Source organism: Nothoprocta perdicaria, unplaced genomic scaffold (assembly GCF_003342845.1).
Source record: "Nothoprocta perdicaria isolate Ctin4 unplaced genomic scaffold, notPer1 scaffold_124, whole genome shotgun sequence".
Lineage (NCBI taxonomy): Eukaryota > Metazoa > Chordata > Aves > Tinamiformes > Tinamidae > Nothoprocta > Nothoprocta perdicaria.
Window position 1 is genome coordinate 1,843,596 of NW_020454361.1, and position 16,303 is coordinate 1,859,898.

The 16,303-nt window shown below is 48.1% G+C and overlaps 1 protein-coding gene across 1 annotated transcript in view; it reads left to right on the forward strand.

Moving 5' to 3' along the window:
* The window catches only part of OPHN1 (oligophrenin 1), a 55,008-nt gene that overhangs the window by 22,132 nt on the left and 16,573 nt on the right, over window positions 1-16,303 (forward strand). The window contains exons 5-14 of the mRNA XM_026054644.1: window positions 1,790-1,891; window positions 2,604-2,714; window positions 3,284-3,388; window positions 4,457-4,586; window positions 6,601-6,701; window positions 8,800-8,891; window positions 10,322-10,400; window positions 11,256-11,289; window positions 13,493-13,555; window positions 14,773-14,847. Of these exons, the coding sequence (XP_025910429.1) occupies window positions 1,790-1,891; window positions 2,604-2,714; window positions 3,284-3,388; window positions 4,457-4,586; window positions 6,601-6,701; window positions 8,800-8,891; window positions 10,322-10,400; window positions 11,256-11,289; window positions 13,493-13,555; window positions 14,773-14,847 (892 nt within the window). The remainder of the gene's footprint in view (window positions 1-1,789; window positions 1,892-2,603; window positions 2,715-3,283; window positions 3,389-4,456; window positions 4,587-6,600; window positions 6,702-8,799; window positions 8,892-10,321; window positions 10,401-11,255; window positions 11,290-13,492; window positions 13,556-14,772; window positions 14,848-16,303) is intronic.

The following is a 16,303-nucleotide window of genomic DNA, read 5'->3' on the forward strand; positions in this document are numbered from 1 at the left end:
GAAGTGACAGAGGAAACAGAAAAGGGCTTACTTAGGAAACACAGGCTCAAACTTTGCAGTCATTGTTGCATTAATTATCAAATTAACCACTATCTAATAGTCTGCTGATCCCCTTGTTCTGTTTTGTTTTAGTTTTTCTGGTGTGTGCTTGCTTGTTTGGAAGTTTCTGTGATGTTCAATGCTGTTGGCAGCTCCATGCAACGTGTTTTATGAAGGCTCAGAGCTGCTGGTGCCGCCACCTCCCCTGCAGCTTGTGGCTGTGGGGCAGGTCCAGGTCTGTGCCCAGGCTGCGAGGCTGCAGGGGAGAGGGGCCTCGCCGCTGCGCACGCGCTCATCGGGGCAGCGGCAAATCCCGGCCTTGCACTGCTGGCCTATCATTCGATACAAAGAGCCCACCCGGGGGCCTCGGCTCAATGTAAAATCATTTTCTGTGAAAGCAAGCAATAGGGCAGCGTGTCCTTGCAAAGAATTGGGAGGGCTTTTAGGAGATATTTCTTAGAAAATGTTAATTACACAACATTTTGGGATTTCTTAGGTTTGTGTTCCACTTGCTTGAGTCTTCAAAAGCTAGGCCTGGGTTTTGGCATGCTGTGCAAATCCTGCAGTGTGTTTGCACTCATTCTCAGCTGTTTGGAGCTGGTATTGAGGCCTCTCCCCGGCTGGAATTTTCCTTGCTCTGTGAACAGAACCAACTCGCAGCTGTAATTGACAGCTCAGTCGCCCACGATCAGGAGTATTTGTCTGCTTGACTTCTATAGATTGCAGTTTCTTGGCTCGTATAGACTGTAGTTTCTTGATTGTCATAGTCCTTTGTGGTTTCACAACCATTCTGAAGACGAGTAGAACTGCAAAGATCCGTGCTCAGCTTCTCTCCAGGTTTTCTCCTAGTGTTTCATTCCCAAATACATCGTTTTGCTCTAGTTCTAGACATTTTCCCTTTTAGATTTGCCAAGAGAAATATTTTTGTGAATGGTTCCGTCACAATCAAAGTCAGGCTTTCCTGACAAGGCAGCCCGTGTATCGTGTTTGTGTTTGAGGTGCAGACCAGATCGGTGTGAACCGGAACGTCTGCAGGGGACTTCCAAGATCTGAAGACTTGGCCATTGTCTATTGTCTTACAAATGTTATGTCTGGTGAAGCATTCCCCTGAGCCACAGTCAGACTGAGCACTACACAGTGTAGCTTATACGTCTTTTGACTGCAAAGTTTATGATTTCTGTTCTCACCACTGCTAATAAAGGAGATGACGAGTTCCTTCCATATATCACCATTAGTCTTTTGCTTTCTCTCCAAGACATTTCAGAAACAAATGATGAAAGCTTCATAACAGAAAAAAAATGCCAAACTCCTGATAAATCTTTTCTTATCCTGCACGTCTTTGGCATTAAATTACCAACCCAATTATTTTTGAACTAAGTGAACAGCACGTTAGCAAACGGTGAATATTTTATCCATGCCTTAGTATGTGTCAAGTTTACTTGACATTGAGGAGGTTGAGAGGTAGAACAACTCCTCTTCTGTGGGGCTTATACCACAGTGGTGATTGGAGGAAATATTTAGAGTTCCTGTGCCATGAAGTATTGCCAGCTCTTGCTCCCTGGCAGTAACTGAATCCCCATGTAAGAAACTGAGTGGTGAAAGCAGCGAATGAAAAGTCGTCTCCTGTTTTGATGGCTCCACCATTGCTTTTCCATGAGAATATTGAATTACGCAAGATCTTGGCGTTGCCGTGTTGTTCTTATCTTGAAGACACCAATGATTGGTTCTGTTTCAACTGGTTTCTTTACAGGAAAGGAAGAAAAAGTTTGAGAAGGATGGTGAGAAGTTTTATTCCATGCTGGATCGCCATTTGCACTTGTCCTCTAAGAAGAAGGAATCCCAACTGCAGGAGGTGTGTATGGAGTTTTCTTCAGACGGGTCCAGAAGCAGCAAAACTGGCTGCTTTAGTTTAAAAAACAAGCAGGGAAAGTCATCCTCTTCAGCAACAAGTTGGAATCAGCAGGCAGTTACTGCTGCCTGAAGCCTGCTCTCATCCGCACCGTGTGGGCCAGTGACCGCGTTCACCAGCGCTAGCGCCAGGGCTGGCCGTGCTGAGAACTGACGTGCAGAAGGGATCGTGTGGAGCAGGTGGTGGTTGTTGCTGGGCGGCACAGGTCCCTGCGTGGCTCCCAGCGTGGGAGCAGGAAGGTGCCCTTTGAGCTGACGCTGCCTCTCAACATCCTAGGCAAAGGAGAGTCCGGGCCATTCAAACCACGTCGGGGGGAGCAGATCAAAGCACCCCTATCAGATCAGCTGTCGGATGGGGTTAGAAATGTCTTTACAGGCAAAGTTTGCATAGCCTTTGTAGTGCTGAACGCACGCTTTCCTGCCTAGTCATGCGGATCTGGAAATGCTGGTGTCAGGTCATGATAGGGTCACAGAGCTGAGAAAAGTGGTCGGTATTTCTTTTTGTTCTCTGTGGGAGTTCAAAACCTGTGATGGACAGACTGGGCAGGCCTTTTCTGAAGTGAGGACAGAACTGTTTGGGGGTGGCAGACAAGATGCTCCTCAACTATTGTCAAGCTGGATGTGGTGTTTTTTTCACCTGTCCCTTCTTTTTCCAGGCTGACCTCCAGGTTGACAAAGAGAGACACAATTTCTTTGAGTCCTCCCTTGAGTATGTGTACCAGATCCAGGAAGTACAAGAAAGCAAGAAATTCAGTATTGTTGAGCCGGTAGGCGCTCCTTTCCTTTCAGTTCTTGTTGCTGTGCACCCGGACACTCTGACCTGCTGACAGTAGCAGGAAGGGCTGAGTTACCCACTCCGATTGAGTCCCGAGGAGGATTCTCAAGTTCCCCTGAAGCAGCAGCCACCCTCGCACACCTGCATTGCTGCCACCCGCGCAGCCCTTAGTGGTGCCTTGTGCAGCACCACCAAGTCGCAGACTTGCTCCTCGCCTGTGTGAGTGGCGCAGAGAAGCAGAGACGGAGCCTGTGGAGGTGTGTGCTGTGCAGCATCACACGAGGTTGGTGCCCGGAGCAAGAGGAGCTCCTGGATGAGCCACCCACATCTGCCTCGCTGCCCCCTCCCCGTTTTGCTGAGGCAGATGGTGCATCTGTGGGAGACAGACCACAGCCTTCTATGGGGCATTATGAGCAATAAGTCATGTAAAACTCATATCACTCACCTCCAAAGTTGTAGGAGAAAAAGTAGTTTTATATGTAGCTTTTGAAACCCTGCTTCACCCCTATCTTTTTTTCTGCTTATAAATTTAGAAGAGTTTACCTTTTCCCTTCTTTGCAGGTGTTGGCTTTTCTCCACAGCCTCTTTACATATAACAACCTGACAGTTGAACTCACACAGGATTTCCTTCCCTACAAACAGCAGCTTCAGCTCAGCCTGCAGAATGTAAGTTCCTGCTCAGCTCAAAGCTTTTTCTTTTCCATGCAATTTCTATTCTCACTTGTATTGAAAATGCCTCTGGTGGAAACACATTTCTGGGGAAAATGGTTTGATCGTGTCTGTTGTGGGAGATAGACAGGAAGTTATCCTTTTCTTAAGTTGCACATGCATCTTCTTTCTCCTGCAGAGGAGGGACTGCAGGTGCACTAGAATGTTCTTCAGAAACCAGAGTGCAGCCAGAAGGGGCTGGAAGGACCGCCTTGTTTAACCTTGTGCATAAACTAGCGTGCATATTTCTTCCAATAGTCTTCTGTTACATTTTCACATGGTTGAAATTTTATATGACTTTGAAAAAGGTATCCAAACTTGATGTGAACAATATCGGCTTACAGCAGCTTTGGTAAGCTGTTCTGCTGGCCGCGTATACTCATGGGATAAGAAAACAGACTTGTTTTGTCCTTTTTTCTTTTCTTTTCTTTTTTTTTTTTTTTTTTTTACCCTTCAGTATCTTTCAAGGCTGGCCTTCATGGCCTTCATTTCTGTGGAGCAGCAGATATAAATCAGTTCCAAGCCAAGTTTGCTGCTGACTCACTAACTGCTCAAAGTTGTATTCTATAAAAATGCCTTGACTTTGACTTTGTACTATGTGTTGACGTGACTGATAAAAAAAAAAATTATTCCATGCCAATCATTGTGACATGATTCTTGGAGGACTTGATGCCTCAAGTATGTAGAATACACCTATTATCTAAATAATAATGCAAACAGGAATTCAGGTGTTTCCTCCTCCACCTTGCCTTAAAGTGTAAATATTTCTGCTATTTAAGGAACAAAGATCTCTTCCTTGTCATGAGTCCTCAACGTTTCTGTGTACAGTATGTTAAATCTTGTCTCTTCAGTGATTTTCAAGAGCCTGGTTTTCTTATAGCTTGAATTTTCATGTCAGATTTTGTGCCCTGGGGATGATGCATTTTTGCCAGAGCTCCTAAAGTTTGAGGCAGAACTTTTGGCTAGGAATATTCAAAGTTCACCCTTTGCTCATGTTCAGTTGTGCTTCGTTTTCTCTCTTGCCAGACAAGGAATCACTTTTCCAGCACAAGAGAAGAGTTGGAAGACCTGAAGAAAAGGATGAAGGAAGCCCCTCTAACCTGCAAGCTCCCTGGGCAGCCAACCATAGAGGGCTACCTCTACACCCAAGAGAAATGTAATGGCTCTTGCATGCGCTGAGCGGGTTGCAGAAGTCAGGCCTCAGCTGTAGGGGTGCGGAGCCCACGAGCCCCGCTCAGGCCTGGGCTGCTGTTCAGCTTCTCATGAGGTGATGGTGGCTTCCAGGGCAGGGCAGCCCTCCAGGCGCGGGGGCCAAGAATTCTGGAGCTTGTGTGAGCCGCATAAGCAAGGAGGAGCTGCCCTGTCTTTGAATTGGAGGGGATTTAGTGCCCTGTTTTAGAGATGGAGAGACCAGGGCGCAGACGGCTTGCACAGCAAATCTGCTGTCCTGCCCAGTGCTTCTCTTTTATAAGGCTCCATTTTCAGCCCACCTCTGTGTACACAGTTCCTAGGACTGCAGTGCTGATGCTTGTACTTCTTGCTTCATCCAGTGCCAGGAGTTTCCTTCAGGATGAAGTGCTGGGTGCCAACTCTTCCCCAGCTGTTCATTTCTGTGCAGCTAGTTCACTTCTGGTTAAAAGCACCTTTTGTCCAGCAAGTCGGTGCTCCCGACGCTGGTTTTGGAGAGGGACTGTGGGTGTTCAGTCCCTGTGTTCAGTCCAGGTGTCCTTTCTCCCCACTTTGGCAACGATGACTAAGTGTTGGTATCTGAGATTGTCCAAGTAAATAAGTTTTATATTAGAAAGATTCCAGGAGTGGATGTCCATGGCTGGCCCAGAGGAAAAAAGACTAAGTGTATCTTGTCTGGTGGGGTCAGCTATCTCAAGTCATGATCTAGAGAACTGGAGTTTAGCTCTGAAAACCTCCTCAGGCCCAAATAAGTCCGAGAAGCTGCTCTTTGTCCTCCTGTCACACCGTGGCATTTTGTGTCCTGTAAGTGATGGTTCCTGTGCTCCTGCTCCCCATGGCCGGGAGCTGTTAGAGCTGTCGCGTGAAGCTCAGCATCTTCCTGCCCTTCCTTCTAATCGATGCTGCTCCTCCCCGGCGTCCCTTGCACTTTGCCACGTGCAGCACCGGCAGCTCATTCTCCTGCCGACTTCATAGCTTGGCAAGGAGGAGTGTTCTTTACATTATTTGGTCATTGCTTCCACATCTTCTGTCCTGCCTGTCTCTCAGCAGCAGCTCCATCGTGCAGAGTCTCCGATGCCCTGTGCACGTCAAGCCGGGTTTCAGCCCGGTTACTGCTGGCAGCTGGGGGATGGCGAAGCCGTGAGGCTCTGTGCTGGCTCCAACGGGTCAAATTCAGTCTCCCACAAATACTGTCTGCAGTTTGACGTGGCCACGTGAACGTGCCTGTTCACGTGCAGACAAAAGCCTGTCAGAGGATAAAGCTAGACAACTTTGAGCAGTTAATATTTGGATTATATATGCCTATGTTTGTATACATATATTTGTGTGTCCGTTTATCTTATGTTTACATGGAAAACACACATTGCAGTAATTCTAGATTACAAATGAATGCTGCGTGTTCCTGCACGCTAATGACTGTATTTCCTGCCTTTAGTTAGGTTTCCTCTGTGAATCAGTAAGGAAAAGAATTATTGCTGACAAGCGCAACTTGAAAAAAATTACCCCGCAGTTATCAGCTGCAGTAATTCATACAATGTGTTTCAGATAAGACAACAAAGAAAAGTGCAAATAAATCTTAGTGTGATATAAATATGCACTTTAGGGTGTATTAAAGATGCTGTTGTCTTTGCTGCCAAGTTTTCATGAGGGGAAGAGCTGGTGGCCTCCCTGGAAAGAGCCGTTGCGGCGCGGGGCCCTGCTGCCGTGTTTCCCGGCCACGCGGCCTGGCTGCCGCCCAGGCTCCCACCGCAGCCTCCCCCGTGGGGCTGCTGCCCCTGGGCAGGGCCGCAGCAGGGCTGGGGACGTCCTGCTGCAGGGGACACTGCTGCTTATGGTGGCTCCCAGCGAGGTCCCCGTCAGGACCAGGACACCCCCGTTCAGCGCCGCACAACCCCGCAGGCAGATGCAGCCCCCGTTTCGCCCGCTCTGCTCAGACTAATGCTCTGTCTCTGTTGACTCCAGCTTTCCTTGTGTTCCTGCAGGGGCACTGGGCATCTCCTGGGTGAAATATTACTGCCAATATGAAAAAGAGGCAAAAACGCTGCGGATGACCCCCATGGACCAGAAGCCTGGAGCTAAGCAAGTGAGTTGGTCTCGTGGAGGGATGTTTACAAAGGTTGACCCTGTCATCAGTTTTCAAGCTCGTTCATTATGTTTTTCTCCTCATATAAGCACATCAAGTGCAAATATCACATCCGCAGCACGTGTAGGGCCCTCCCACTGTAGGGAAGCACAGTTGGAGCAGCCCTGGCTGGTGAAGAGTATCGCTGGTGACACGAGTGCCACGCTGGCAGCTGTGGGTGCAGGAGGGCAGGAGCAGACACATGGGTTTGTGTCCTGGTCTCGTGGTGCCTTGTGGCCATGGTCTTTGTGTGAGGAAAGGGCCTCGTCTCTCCCGGCTCCCCAGCAGCTGAAGTTCTGCTGGACCTGCCAGCGGGGATTCAGCGACTGCCCTTGGCCGCGCTCGGGCCGGCTCGTTTGACACGAGGGCATGTGAATTATCTAACGAAGTTCTGGCTCGAGACCAGCTAACCTGCATGGTGTTCCCTGCAAACGAGCGTGACCCTGCAGCCAGATTTACACGTGTGATCACTCCGGGAGTAGTTGTGAGGATTGGGATGCCTGGAGTTGCTTAAACACTTTCATTAGTGTCCTTGCCTGTTCCTGCAGTCTCTGGTTTGGGATTTTGATTTCAGCTCTTCAGAATTATTTACTTGTAAGAGGGAGCAGTGTTAGCAGAGGAGGAGAGGGAAGAGGTTGCAGCTCTAAAATGTGCCGTAAAGCAACGATTTGGGGACCCATTTCCTTTACCAAGTGCTTTGTTTTTTTACAGTAAGTGATTTATCTGAGAGTTCCTATTGTTCCTCAGTTTAATGGAAGAGGGGCAGGATAGAGGGTTAGATGACAGACCGTGGCTCAGAATGCAGCGAGCAAGTCCAGCTGAGTCCACCCGTCCTCATCTCTGCCATGGAGCGACATCCCCTGGGGACTTCCAAGTCATGCATGCTCTTTTCCAATTGGTGATCTCATGATCTGTGTTCTTTGGCAGCTCCTGCACATTGCAGCAATAAAACAAAATGTATTTTTTGGAAGCCCTTGGCAGAGTCCTTGGCAGAGCAGTATCCAGAGCATTGACTAGAAACATCTATTGTCATCTACTTTGTAAAGTTTTCTAGTAAAACACAGGAATGCAGGTAGGGCCTTGTAAAAATATAAGTCAGTATCTTTCTGAAACTCTTGCAATCTGATAATGTGCATCTTCAGGCCACAGATGGCCATGCAGCTTCGAATGTAACAACTATAAAGAGTGCTCTTAAGGAGGAAAAAAAGAAAAATAAGGGCACGGCAGCCAGGAAATCGTCAGCACAGGGCGCAGGTTGGACACGGTCTCGGCGGAGGCTGCGGTGCCGGGAGCCCCTTGCAGGGCTCTGCAGCACCGAGGCCGCCCGGGTGCTCAGGGTGCTGCGCGCGGGGCTGTGGCCTGGCTGCTCCGTGGACTCTCCTGCAGTGGCCCTTCAGTCTCGGCGAGGCAGTGGAGAGCTTAAAACCAGGTTGTAAATTAGCTGCTGTTCATCTTTGCTGTAAGATAAAGGGCCGTTAAAACATAGGGCCAAACCTCAGCTGTGCAGTATGGGCACATTGTCAGCATATACATCCTCTGGCCGTGGTCAATTAACATTCTGCTTGACAAGGTTTCGGCCATGAATGCTCTGGATAATTGGTAGCACTGATGAACCCCAATAAAATTAGGACCCTGCTATGCTGTATGAGAGACGAACACAATCCTGGCCCCTGGTCACAGAGAATAAGTGATTTCCAAAGGTTGTTTTGAAGCAGTCTTCCTGCTCTGGTAGCACATTGCTTGTTGCTGAGATATTTAGCACTTGTTTGCAGGGTAATCCCATGAAATCTAGAACATTTGGTTACTGTGGAGAGGAAGCCTGGTCTATAAGGCCTTTCATCCTCTGTCTTAGTTGCAGCTTAGCTGGGCACTGAGAAGGACCATCTGTGGTCTCCCTGCAAATGCCATCTGATTAGCAGGGCACGCTGAGAGCACACGCTCGTGGCCAAGGCCTCCGCATGGGGCCCTGCTTGTTGGCAGCCTGAGGGTGCTGAGAGACATTAAACCAGCTTTCACCTTTCCTCCCTCTAATCTTGGTTTTAATCTTTTTGTTTTCTAGGGCACTTTAGACTTGACACTGAAATCCTGTGTAAGGAGAAAGACTGATTCGATAGACAAAAGGTTTTGTTTTGACATTGAAACTAATGAAAGGTGAGTCTGGAGAGTAACTGCATTTTGGCTGCAGGACGGTAGCAACATAAGGGTGTCCTAGGATGAGATCCTGCTCGTGACATCTACCTTTAGACATTTCCCTGTGTTAGACTTTCACCTTAGCATATCACATTTTGAAGTGCCCTTTTCTCTCCATGAAATACGAGTAGACCATCGTGCTCAGGGGAATGAGTGTTTGCGCGTACGGGTCAGTCTGGCTATGGGGATCCGAGCAAGGGACGTTTGCAGTGAGTGGCCAGCAAGCCCTGCTGCACGGGCAGCGGAGTTAGCTGAGGGTGCTAGGAGGCCTCTCTGCCCGGGTGTTTCATGCTGCCTTTCTGTCCTGGGAACGCAGCAATGGCCTCCATGGGGCATGGAGGCACTTGCAGTACCGTGGCTGGCACTGGGTGGCATCCTTGGCCACAGATCTATAACCTTGCGTGTGTGTGCGTGTGTGTACATGGATAACTGTGGGGAAAGGTTCTCCCGCTGGGTTAGTTTTGCCTTCCAGACTAGCAGTCTGATTCTGTTCCCACTGAGTTTGGTGTTTTAGCTATTATGGGAGAGAGTAAGAGTCATAAGAGAATGAATATCCTTAAATATGTGCACTGTGAAAGCCTTGCTGTGTGCTGAAATCCTGGAAAAGTAGCAGGAGATATATTGTGGGTAATCAGACCCAGTTACCAGCCCACACAAATATTGTGTGGTCTCTCACTGCCTTGGAGACCCCACTGACTTCTGCAGTTTATCCTGTACCTTCCCCTTTCTTTCCTGTACCTGATTTTCTTATGCTAGTCTATGATTTGATGTTACGGTATTTTTTACTGTGGACTAGCATTATAATCATCTTGGATTTATGAAAGTTATCTCTAAGCACTAGAAGTGGGATAGACTCAGAAGTAAGTTTCAGCACTAAGGGCGTGATGAATTTGCAGAGTTTTGAATTATGTAACCATGCATCAGAACACAGCTTGCGCAGAGGCTTAGCGAGGCTTGTCTGTGTAAGACCCGTGGCAGAAAGAGAAGGCTTAGCCCCCTAATGCAACCCGGGAGCCCCCCAGACAGTAGCAGGGGTCGCCGGGAGGTGTGTGCTAGCCCCGCACGGTGATATCCCCATGGATTGCACTGAACACGCAGCTTGGATCCCTGGCCAGGTGCTTTCCTCCAGGCGAGATCAGGTGGCAGCACCAGTGCAGGGAACAAAAAGGTGTTGACTTGGAGCTCATGAGCACGGGGCAGTGTTCATTATAACCCCTGCCTTGGCTTTCTTGTGTCAGCCCTTTTTCTTACTCTGTTAGGTGCCCTTACTTGCTGCTGGGGTCCCCGGTCTGCAAATAAAGCAGCAGGGCCAGGTCTGTTCATTGCTCTCTGCCTCTTTAAAAATAACCTTTGCTTTATTTTCCTCTCTCGCCCCGGACAAACCTGCGTAGATCCGGTACCATCACCCTGCAGGCACTTTCTGAAGCTAATCGAAGGCTGTGGATGGAAGCGATGGATGGAAAAGAGCCAGTAAGTGCACAGGATGTGTTGCACGCTTAAGTTGTGCTGCCACACACTGTCCTCTGCTGGTGGCTTTTGACAAACGTGAATAATAACAATAATAATAACTATACAACCACTGCTAGGCTCGTTTTTGCAGTTTCCCCTTCACTGCTACTGCTTACCGGAGTTCAGGGCATTGCTTCAGCTGCCAGGCATCAGAAAGCTGCACCTCGGGCCTGTCCATTTTTAAGCTTTGGTCCATTTGCCGAGTCGTAGTGACGATGACTGCGGATTTCCTACGAGCCATGCGGGCAGCGGGTGCCCAGGGCCGCCTCTGCGGAGCAGCGGATGGTGCTGCCGGCCGCTCGGGGACGGGGGCCCTGTGGTGGCAGTGAGCGTGGGGAGGGAGGCAGCAGTGTCCAGCTGCAGAGACGGTCGCCTCGGGAGCGTCTGCGCTTGCATCAGCTGTTTTTATCCATGGAGAACTTGGATATTTCAGTCTAGAGTGGCACTCCCCATTATAGTTACTAAAAGAACAAGAAGCATTTGTAGCTTTGGGTGGGGAAGGTTTTTTGACGTTTTGCAGGCCTGGCTGACCCCCTTCCAGCTGCCATTTTCACAGGGCGCCTATAAAACTATCAGAGGCTCTTGTTTAGCTTTTGGAAGAGCCCTTTGCTGGAAGCAGGTACTCCAGTTAAAGTTGGGAAGCCCGCAGCCTCATTAGCTGTGCAGACAACGATACCTTGTTGATAGTAGAAGCTGGCTGTTGCTTTACTCACTGTGTGTGACTAGCGTTGGGTGATTTGTGAGGTGCTGTATTTTCTTTAGAAAGTAAATATCAAATCACTTTATGTTTTTGTTCCTTCCTTCCCTTTTTTTCAGATCTATCACAGTCCCATCACGAAGCAGGAGGAAAGTGAGTCCTTTAAGTTTGTGTTGCTCTAATCTGTTGAAGCCGTTCTGAACATGAACCCTCGTCCCTGGGCTCCGCTCTGTGGGGCGGACAGGGCTGCAGACACCCCTGGGACCTCGTGCGTGTCCTGGGAGCGCCAGCTGGGCTGCGGAAAGGGAGCTCGGCGCCTTGCAGGGGTGACCTGTAGCTGCCTGGCAGGGACGAGCTGCTCGGGCAGGCCTGGGAGACCTTGGCCTAAAATCTCCCTCCTAAACGTCTAGGAAAAAGTTGGTCATGGCTTTTAAAGTCAGGTCCCTTGAGGTTAAGGTCCTTGCAGGTCCTTCTTGAACAAGGACTCGTGGTGACAAGGCAACTTGTTTTTTATTGCAGCCTCTGATACTGAGGCCAGATAAGAAGCTGTGGAAGTCACTGATGGTTACGAGCAGCTCTTAGGCAGCGAAAAGCAGGCAAATGTAAAGTTGAGTTTTCAGCCAAACCCCAAAATAGCAAAGCGGAAACAGATCAAGTGATTCTGAGGACACTTTGCCTATCAAACAGTAAAATAAAGAGGGAGAGTTGGCGTTTGGTTCCCAGAGCTCCCAGTCCCACCCCACTGCACCCCGTCTGCTCCCCGGGTGGACAAACACCCCGCGCTGCCCCGTTGCCGTCCCGCGCCTGCGGGATCCGAGCAGGGGCCAGAACCATGCGCACGGGATTGCCAGGCCAGCCAGGCTAATTAGCGGCCTTTAATTAGCACACGGGCACCATTGCCAATGCACAAGCCTCCAAACCGCTCCGAAGTGTTATCTGGCTGTGTTTGTATTACGTGCCTGGAAAGAATGTGACTAAACATTTCTCGAAGGTAAACGCGCTCTACTTTTAATAGATTAGACCTGGAAAGACTTCAAGTCACATTATACAAGTCAGTGTCAAGTATCAAGTGGATCTCTTCTCGAAGTTGTCTTTGCCTATTCCTATTTTAAAGCCAGGTAATGTTTGAGCTTTCAGTCCCTGTTGTGCAGAGGAGAGAGAGCCTTTATAAATGACTGGCAGAACATGCGATTTGGTGAGGTTAGCAAGCCAGCCTCTGTGGTGACAGGGACGAGCTCTGGATGTTTCTTCCAGTAAAATGTTCATTTATTTTTTTTTTTTTTAAATAGAAACAAATACTGAGTTTTCCGCAGGAATTTTTAAAATAAAAATGTTACTGTGTTTTTAAGGCAGAGGAAAAAAGAACGATACTACGGTCTGAATTTAGGGAACGCTTTATATTCATTACAAAATGTTAACTCAAAGTCAACATTTTCAGCCAAAATTCAATTTGAAATCCAAATAAAGGAGTACTGACATATGAACCACAAAGGTTTCTATGCAACATTTTCAACTAACATTTCATATTCTAGTAAAATGTTTTCCTAGTCAACTAGATTACACAAATAAAGAGTCTTTGGAAATGTCAGTCCCTTAATCTCAACTGAAGGCCACTGTGAATAAAAAGATTGTAGAGATATATTCCTCTGTGAAATAAAAATATATTTAGCATTGTCATTTAGGAGAAGTTTAATATAAATATTTTCAGTGGAGTGGAAGTTACTTCACAATATAGGTTACATCTGTAAATTGCAGGGCAATCCTTTACCATCCCAGATCCTGCAATAGTTTGTTCCAGGTACCTGGAAGAATCATGAGGAAAAAGCAGTATGAGCAAAGAAGTTGCAGTGCTCCAAACCACAGACCCCGACTTTCTGCCTACTTGATGGTGCTTCTAGGACAGGCACAGCCGTAGTCTGCAGTTAATTAGCTGGAAAAAAAACTCTGTTCTGCTGTGTTTGTACAGCCTATACAGCTGTGTTTTTTACTTTCTTAATCTTGTCAAGTAGATAAGTAGAAATTATATGAACCTGTGATGTGGAAGATCTCTAAGTTTCCAGAGACTGCAGATTTTGCAGTCTCTGGAAATGATTAATTAATTCCTTATCACACACAAATTCCCATGTGACTAAACTCTGATTTCCATTTTCTTTTATAAAACACACAAGGGGGCAGGGAGCCCATAACTCAAATCAAATTCAAGCAAAACCAGTGAGCATATGGAACTTAATAATTCCTTATTGTGCACTTGAAGCGCGTGTGTTCGCTCGCGCCGCGTGCCCGGCGTGTGCGGGCGGCCCCGCGGGGTCTGCACCAGGAGCTGCTCGTGCTAACGCTGCCCGCTTCCTTTGAACAGTGGAGCTGAACGAGGTGGGCTTCAAGTTCGTGAGGAAGTGCATCAACGCGGTGGAAACGAAAGGTAAGCAGCGGTGGCACCACAAATCCCTGCTTCCTGGCACGTGTTCCTCCCAACAGCCCGGGTTCACGCTGTATTGCACTAACACAGCAGTGTTAGTTGACAGTCAGAGCCTCGTTTCGTTGCCTGCAGAATGCGTGTCCAAAGACAGAAGCTACCAGCTGTTCAGAATATTTGCTGTGAGACCAAGGCTAGAATCTTCCCTTGTGTGCTGTTCTCGCTCAGCAGTGTTTCATCTTTGGCTTAGGAAGAGACCTCGTTGTTAGGCAGGTGAACAGGTTTTGAAATGCTTTCTGTGATGGAGGAAGAGGCAGAGATTGACTTAAGAAAAAAACTATCCAGACCCCTTTAGTGAAAAACACCAGATAAAAGCAGGGGTGTGGATGGTACCTCACCATTCCGGCTTCTCCACGAGGTGTCCAGCTGGTGCCAGCTGTGTCGTCTGTATGGGCCATGAGGTAAAGAAAAGCAGCTCTGTAACATCTGAGTGTCTCAGGAAAAAGAGAAAGTGCTTTAAGCTCTTCAGAGATAGAGCCACCCCCTGCCACTGAAATGGAGGGGAGCAGACTAATGAGATCCTTCACCCGGCAGAGACTGAGCTGGGCAGATAAAGCAGTTCAGCTTTTCCTAACATTTGTAAATATTTTCAAAGAAACTGCTCTAATGTATTTGTTTTCTGTTGTGATTTGAAAAAAAAAATCATTTTAAAGCAGTAGCATTTCCAGATATGGAATATTTAAGTGGATATTGCCTGTCAGCTCTGACACATATTCCACATGTTGGCCATAACTGCCCAACAGTGACACAATTTAGCCAAAAGTGCATTTCAAAGTAGTGGTTGTGAATGGTCAGCCCTTAATGTTAGCCGTTCTGTGGTTTTATCCAGAGTAAAACTTCTATCTTAATAATTGCATTTAGATTACTGAACGGTTGCCACTGATTGCCATTTATTAGCAGAATAACTTGCAGATGTTATTTGAAGAATAAACCTGCCCAATAGTTTTATTCAGAGTCGCATGATGTGTTGAGAGGCAGAATTTTAGGCTATTTGGATTCTGAATAAGTCAGTGCTTCCTATATTGGAGATACTTGCAGCAAGTACTTTGACCCGTGTGAAATTTCTCAATGAATAGTATTGCTCCTCTAGATGGAGCTTTCGAACTTCCAATAAACTTGAGCAAACAGATGGCTAACGCTTGTTTTGGCTTTGTTGTGCACAGGGATCACTACAGAGGGTATCTACCGAACTGTTGGCAGCAATATTCAGGTGCAGAAGTTGCTGAATGCCTTTTTTGGTAAGAATGAATTATCCTGTGTGACTAGATTGTGTTATTTTTGTTTTTCAAGAAGGACGAAGAGGATCAGATTTCAAAATAAGGTGAATGTGTCGGGTGCAGAGTTCCTTCAGGCTGCTGCTCATCTCTAGCTTGAGGGACACTGGCCCTTCTTTTCTGAGTTCCTTCTGCAACCTGCCCTTTTTTATTTCTCTTTAAGCCACATTTGTTGCTTGCATTTTAAGTTAGGTGAGAAGTTTTGACAGAAAGGAAAGCAAAGACACTAGAGCAGTGTAGAGAAGCCTTTTCCCATCATGTGCTAAAAATACCTAGGCATTTTGGAGTCATGTGCTGGGGCCATGCTCCTGGCACGGGCCCCTCGCATGGGACATCCGCCAAGGAGACATGAGCCCTTACCCACTCACAGGCCCTTATTTTGTGCTCTCACAGCAAGCCCTGCAGCTCCCAGACCTTTGAGACTGGGCTTGGAGACCTGGAGACAGGCTGCACTCTGCTGCCGAGGGGCAGGAGTTCCTAGTGAAGGAAGGGCAGGAGGAGATGTCCCATGGATGACAGCACTGCTTGCTAGTTCTGGCTTACATGTCACGTATTTGTCATGATTGCCCAACAATTGAGCCAGATTTATTGCTGATGTTGCTCTCTCTACTCCTTGTCCTCCGTAGAACCATACGCCCTGTTTTTTATTTAGACAGTGCAAACAAGGACCTGATAGGAAGGCCAGTGCCGAGCGCTGCTCGTTCTGCGGAGCCGGCATGAGACGGGCTGGTGTCCTGATGTGCTCCCACCAGGAGCCTGCCTGCCTGGTGACGTTCATGGGAAGATACGTTTTTCCCACCGGTCCTTTCCTCTTACGTCAGCGCACACGAATACGTTGAGGAGAACCCTTTCCTTCTTGGGTTATCCTGGAGAGGTTTACTAGGAAACTGCCCTTGGGGATGATGTGCCGTGACCCCAGCACAAGGGCTGCACCTCAGAAAGGCAGGGACGCCTTGCTGATGAGTTGAGTTCAGTCTTCATAAATGTCAAATGTATGTTTTGACGTGAATGTCAGAAATCCTAAACAGACAGATAGTTGTGAAGGCTTAAGAGGACTGGAAGTGGCAGAAATGGAGAATAACCGATACGTCTGTCTCCAGGATGCATCCATAACATTTGTAGTTGTGTATCCATCCAGCATTGGCTCCTAATCTCATACCAGAATTAGAAAGAAATGGCAAATGGACTTTCAGAGAGTATTCTGGCACTGTCTGTTCTGACGCGGCCGTTCCGTGTTGTTTCTGTTTGGGATGTGGCTGCTGCCGGCCTCTCAGGAGCCGTGCAGGAGAGTGCGGCGACCAGCGCCCCCGGGCCGGGCTGGGGCAGCGAGGCCGCGAGCAGCAGGGCACCGTGCGGACAGGGGCCACAAGCAGCAGGGCACCGCGTGGACAGGGGCCACGAGCAGCAGGGCACCACACGG